This window comes from Rosa chinensis, chromosome 3 (assembly GCF_002994745.2).
Source record: "Rosa chinensis cultivar Old Blush chromosome 3, RchiOBHm-V2, whole genome shotgun sequence".
NCBI lineage: Eukaryota > Viridiplantae > Streptophyta > Magnoliopsida > Rosales > Rosaceae > Rosa > Rosa chinensis.
Window position 1 is genome coordinate 45,471,190 of NC_037090.1, and position 6,717 is coordinate 45,477,906.

The 6,717-nt window shown below is 37.4% G+C and overlaps 1 protein-coding gene across 2 annotated transcripts; it reads right to left on the minus strand.

Annotated features, from left to right (window-relative positions):
• Positions 1–603: 603 nt before the first annotated feature.
• On the minus strand, positions 604–5,606 carry LOC112193470 (protein GrpE). 2 transcript variants are annotated; one of them, XM_024333633.2, is made up of 4 exons: positions 5,297–5,606; positions 1,798–2,337; positions 1,324–1,463; positions 946–1,087 (listed from the first exon to the last, which is right to left on the minus strand). In XM_024333633.2, exons 1-3 carry the CDS (start codon positions 5,525–5,527, stop codon positions 1,359–1,361), a joined length of 876 nt encoding a protein of 291 aa, XP_024189401.1. In that variant the 5' UTR covers positions 5,528–5,606; the 3' UTR covers positions 946–1,087; positions 1,324–1,358. The 2 variants fall into 2 exon arrangements, with proteins under 2 accessions (XP_024189400.1, XP_024189401.1); XM_024333632.2 differs by lacking the exon at positions 1,324–1,463 and having other exon boundaries at positions 604–1,087; positions 5,297–5,600.
• Positions 5,607–6,717: the final 1,111 nt, after the last annotated feature.

The window sequence follows — 6,717 nt, forward strand, 5'->3', positions numbered from 1 at the left end:
CCAGGTGAAAGGAGATTTGGAGTCTCCTAGGCTTAAAATCTTGAAGACTATTGTTGAGTGAAGCAACAACAATACCTGGGTTCATATTCCTTGTGTGCAAATTTTCCATGTCTTCCATACGGTCTGCAGTAAGCTCATTACAAAATAACTGAAGTCACGTGAGTGATGTCTCTTCTTATTGTGCCCCAAAAAGAGTGAGATCATGTGTAACCTTCATTCTTAATATACTATTGTATTTAAAAATAAAAGATTGTTTAACCAGGGTCAATAAAGAAGACATATCTATGGCATTGAAGACTTGCATTCATTAATCATTACAACATCGTCAGCAGCCAGCATCTTAACCAGTCGAGCAAAAATAGAAGCTACTTGCTCTTGATGACTTGTGTGAAACTGTTAGAACTAAGAATGTAGTTGTTACTTCCTGATTGTTTTTTGTGTTTGTTCTTTGGGCCTTTTGGCCCCCATATATCCAAAAAAAAAAAATAGAAGCTACTTGCACAGCAAGTCTTTACTTAACAAAAATTGGACACTGATTAATTACTGGGTAAGGTATGCCGCTCAGATTGCCTCCCCCCCCCCCTTCTGTCTTTCATATACCAATTCACCAAAAGAAGATAAAAGTTTATAAACCAAAATAGAAATTGATAGTAGTAAATGAGTACAAATTGAGACAGCTGCCTTCAAACAAACTTGACTTCCCTCAAACGCGGTTTCTATGTCTCACTTTAAATAGACAAGCGGCTGTAATATTCCCCCATAAGAGATCATGCCCATAAAACATTACCACCCTACTGATTGAACACTATAGAGTTACAACTGCTTTTACAAAAATGAAACAAGATGGAAAATACGGTCTTTAAGCCGACTCAGTTTCTGTGATGTCCTCCTTGGTCGCTTCACTTGCATCATGTTCCTCAGATGGAGCTACTTGCTGCTCTGGCTTGGCAGGCCCTGGACCAGCTGATACCTTTACCATTGATGGACGCAGAAGCCTGTCACCAAGCTTAAACCCCTTGCGAAATTCATCTAGTATAATACCTTCTTCAAATTCTGAAGACTCCTCACGCATAATTGCTTCATGCAACTACAATAAGGAAAAAAATAAATAAAAACAAATTCAATTTTCAAATTAAATATAACAAATTTGAAATTGCATAAATTCTCTATGTTCTAGTAAGTCAAAGAATGCACTCAAAAGGTGACCTTAGTTTTATAGTTAGGTGTTCATGATACTGATACTGGATAGGTCAACACAATACCCCAGGAAAACAAAAAAAAAACACAAGACAGGTCAAATTTAGTTTTTACTCTTGAACTCACCAAATTGGCTCGATTCAATCATGAGTTGGTCTGACTTAAAACCGTATCCAGGTCTTCATCAAACCTGAACAAAATTGACTAACTACTTGATAAAGTTCATCAAGTAATTGATTGAATTTCGAGCCAACTTGGTATCTAACCTGCATAAACCCAACCATAAGATAGAACAGTCATTATGTCAAGTTGTCAACTATCAGTAGGGCAAAATTCTCTAATTAAGTTATTTATCTTCAAGACAACTTGGTGCAAATGGTGCATTCCTCCTGTAATATGAGATTACAGCTACTGAATGATGCAATTCTATTTCTTTCTTATACATCTCTTCTAACCTTACTCAAATTTTTACTATTGAGTGCGCAGGAGAAAGAATAATGTCCTCACTAGATGTCAAGAAAGGCAGCATTTCTGTTTAAAGTTTCAAACAAGTCTTTCACCTATACGGCTATACATGACAGTAAAGTCTGAATGACTTACCAACGGATCAAAGGGCTTCCCCACTGTCTCCACCGGGAGAACGCCAAGTGAACTTAAGATTTCTCCAAACTGTTTATAAATGCTCTGATAGCTATTGTTGATCTTCTCCTCTCCCTCTGTCTCCACCTTAATCTGGGCTTTAGCCCTCTCAAAATTATCCAATACACCCAACAAGCTCTCCACAACTTCCCCCTGAGCATTAGTTACCAGTGAAATGCGTTCTCTATCTGTCCTTTTCCGGAAATTATCAAAGTCTGCACTAATCCTCAGAATCCGAACCTTCCCTGCTGACAGTTCTTCAGACAACGAAGCCACTTTCCTTTCAAGGTCTATTTTTTCATCTTCAACAGATTTTAGAAAAGATTCAATCTCGGCTACTTTTGATTCATCATTACTGGCTAAAGCTTCTTTGTATAATTGTAGTGACGCTATGATGGCTGAAACAGGTTTTTTGTCATCACCTTCCCCATCATCACTTGTACCACTTTCTTCAGCATCACTTGTACTATCTTCCACACTAACTGCCCCGTCTAAGGAATCCTGCATATATCTATTAGCATCAGTACCTAGAAGTAAAGTAAAAAAATAAACCCTAAAGGAAAGAAGAAACAAACAAACAATAACAATAACAACAATAACAATAAAAAATACCGTCTTCGTCTTTTCTCTGTGGAACAAAAATTGCATTAAGTGATGCAACTGCAATCCTCTTATAAAAATGTAACATTACCCAATCACTGCATTATGTAGAATGGCATGCCCTGATGCCAACCAAGACATGTGAAATTCAATAACGAAAAAACAATTGCATTCCTTTGAGCTTACAGTATTAGCAAGTTTAACTGAGATGTACATTCTTATCAAGTGATATGGAACTTGAGGAAAACATTATCTAAAACAAAACCATGGCAACTGTGCATTGAACTAAAAAACAAAGTTCTAACACATCATACAGCTCTATATTCAGAATTCAAATAGTATCAGTAAAAATGGACGAATGTTTCTGTAACTTTTTTCATAAAAAGAACAGAATAATGAAAATTACAAATGCAAAGGGGCAGTGATTTTGACAAAAGCCTTGAAAGTCATTTTAAAGATAGTCCTAAACACTTCTAGGTGCAATGAGTTTTATAAAAATTTCAAATAATGTTGTCATCGACATCTTCGTTTACACTTTTTGAGTCCCTCACATTTGTAACTAAGTAAACATAATATAGTATATACTGACACTCTCAATCTGCTGTTATCACCATCTAAGGAGAGCAATAAGTGAAACCCAGTGTTTATACAAAGGATGGCAAGGCAAGAGAAGAAGACCAAGCGTTCATCTGAAAGGCTCATTCCTTCAGAGAATTATGCCCTTGCCCACTTAGCTTATTCTGCATGTTAGTCATGCAAGCGGGAAAAAAATACAGCTTTATTGATCAAACAGAATGATACAATAAAAGCGGACAAAAAATCCACAGTAAAGAAGTAAATTAAAAACACTATAGATTAGAAAGAACAGCAGTGCAAGCTCTTAAATGAAGCAGAAAAGATTCCCAAAGAAACGTAGCCTAGACTACAGCAGACCACCAGTCAATCATATTTCATAATCTCTAAATTCTGCTGAAACAGGAGCCCATAATGCTGCCAAGTATTTCACTCTAGGTCAAAGTTCCTCCAACCCTACACCTCTCTAATCTTCAAAATTTCTTCCATTTCTTTCCATCCAAAGAACCCACAAAGCTGCCAGGTATTTCACTCCAAGTCAAAGTTCTTCCAACCCTACACCTCTGTAATCTCCGAAAATTCTTCTATTTCTTTCCATCCAAAGCACCCAAATGATAGCTAACACACCTCTTTAACTGTGACAAATTGGTTTGGCCGAAGTGTTTATAAAAATAAATAAATAAAATGGAACCCAGTTTAGCCCTTCTTGTCGTATCAGCTAAGGAATCCAAAAAGGAACTGGAACCTCAAATCTCTCTGTAGCCCCATTAACCAATACACCAGCTCTAATGTATTTTTTGGGCAGCAACCCAAAGGCTCCAGGGTACATTTGGCAACTCTAAGGTGCATCTCATATTCTTAGTAGGAAACAAAGTGACTTGTTATTATTGGTTTTTATTATTTCGTTTCTTTTTTCTTTAAGGGAGAGAGGGGATTAATTGTACTGATTATTATACATTTGGATTCACTAGTATGGATTGAATACAATCAATTCTTCTCTCAAATATTTGTATAATTTTATACTATTTCAGTTATAAACATCAACTCCCAAACTAGTGTACACCTTGCCTGACATAAACAAACACAAAAACATGTGAACTTTGTAATTTGACCAAGTGTCAGCAAGGTTAGTGTACTTAACTTAATGTGGCTAGAGGGACTAGTCTGAGTCTGTGCACACCTCGTTTGTTCAGATATTCTAGTAGTATGTAATCTCTTTTTCACCTAAAAATCAAAAGTTGAGTTGGGCATCGCCCTTACTTCCTTGTATCTCTGGGATTCTAATGATTTATAAAACATTGTCTCAGAATTACTACTGTACTATGATGAGTGATTTGATGCAAGTAGCTTTTTCAGCATACAATGGGTTATATAGTTACTGACTAGGAGTATCTCGGTGATGCCCATGTGACGAATTAGTGCACGAAAAGACTATGAAAGAAGGGCACAAGTGGGGAATAGTGGAATGGAATCTACTGTTAAGTTCTAACATACTATCTACTATAAATCGTAGTGTAAAAAAAAATGTATATTTTATTTCTCGGTGGTGCCAATGTGACGAATTAGTGTAGGAAAAGTCTAGGAAAGAAGAGCACAAGTGGGGAATAGTTGAATGGAATCTATCGTTACATTCTAACATGCTATTCTCACTCTACTGTAAATAGTATTGTAAATCGAAACAGAAAAAATGTATATTTCATTAATTGCATATACGTTTATTTGACTGAAAAGGTTTTTACCTTATAATAGAAATTTTTGGATTTTTCTGCTTAATTCTGGGGAGGTTGGCCTATCTTCTTCTTTTTTTCTTTCATATGTATTGGACGGAATGACGTATCTTCGTTTCATTCTTTTCTTTCTAAGAAGAGATCGAACCTTTAACTTATCCACCCAACATTCTCTGTACCCCCTTCACTACCTAACAGGGCTTGAAGATAGTGATGCAAGGAGGTTAGTTTTAGTCCAGCTTTGACGTTGTGTTAATAAACTAATCAGTAAAGTATCGACCCTTTATACGTTGTACCATGCCACAAAATTTGGCTATGTTTTGAACTAGTTAGGAAAACAGATACAGATTGCAATGAATATAATCGACCACACCAGCATGAGAGTCCTTCCCTGAAAAATATATATATTTGTTCTAAGAAAAACTTGATACCGGACACTAACTAAACCTTGTAGATGGAATTGGACATCATACCAAAGTATACAAAGAAAGAAAAGAAAAGAATCCCCAAATCAACATAACCCCACAACAGTAGAGAGAGAGAGAGAGAGAATAGTATACCTCGTCAAGCTCCTGGGCATCGAGGGTGTCAGTAGCATCGGTTTCACCGTGCTGGTTGTGGGAAGCGAAAGGCACGAGGAGGCGGAGGGAGGGCAAGTGAGAGAAGCGGAGAATGGGATGCCTTTGTCGTCTAAACGAAACGTAAAAGGGTTTGGGAGAGTTGGGCGAGACAGCTGTTGGAAGCGGAGCCAATGGTGCCCTCAACGCTGAACTTCGGAGGACATTGGCCATTAGAGAGAGACAGTGGGTGAGGCACTGGTTCAGATAAGGGGGTGGGTAAGGGCCGAGTTATATGATTCAACACTCTCGGACTCTAGAGGGCTCGAGGCGAATCAAAACAGTTTGACTTCAACCGTTGGATGCAACTATGCTTAGGTAGTCTCATCCTACGCTCCTGCTACTTCTAGGTGACGGCAAATCCCAATTGCGGTTTAGAATTTTTCCACAATGGAAAATTTAATCATCCCTAATATCAAATGGCACCAAATTTGATTAAATTAATTAACCATTTATTAAAGGGATGTTACTTAACCTATAACTTGCCCTTCATTATATACTTAATATCAGAATTTATGTTATGGTCGCAATCAATACCTAAACTTTTTATTATCATTTCAAATGGTACATTCATAAACTTTCTATCATAAAACTATTAAAAAATAGTGAATTTATGTTATGGTCGCAATCAATACCTAAACTTTTTATTATCATTTCAAATGGTACATTCATAAACTTTCTATCATAAAACTGTTAAAAAATAGTATATGCATGGGTGAGGCAATAGTGAATTTCAAATGGTACCTCCATATACTTTCTATCATAAAACTGTTAAAAACTAGTATGTGCGTGGGTAAGGGCGTAGATAGCTAAAGTCAAGGAAGGTCAAATGACTTTCTTGACCTTAACTTTTCTGTTATAGATATCTTATATTTTTTGTTGGGAAAATTTTGCAAACAGTACACGAAGTAAAGGCCACTAATAATTTCTATACATAAAGTTCCAAACCAAACATTTTGGTACACGGAATTTGAAGACCGACCCACTTTCCGTACACGACATCAATGAAGCCGTGAGATCTCTGCCAGCTGGCATATTTTTAGGGGCAAATTGGTCTCTATCTGTTTCTTACTCTGGCCACCCAACTCTATCTCTCTCTCTTACTCTATCTCCCAACTCTATCTCTCTCTCTGACTCCGGCACATCCCGATTGAATCCGAAATCTTCTAAATTCCGGCAACAATTGTAGCCATTTTCTTCCTTGCAACAGAGTCCTTCACTCCTCCAACAGACAATCTTCTCCCTGGAGAAATCAGCCACCAGAGACTCCGGCGAATCGACGAAGGGGTGGCGGCCAGCAATTGGGCTGATTCCGGCGACGCGCAGCACAGGAGAGTAGAAATCGAAGCGGTTGACGTAGACGA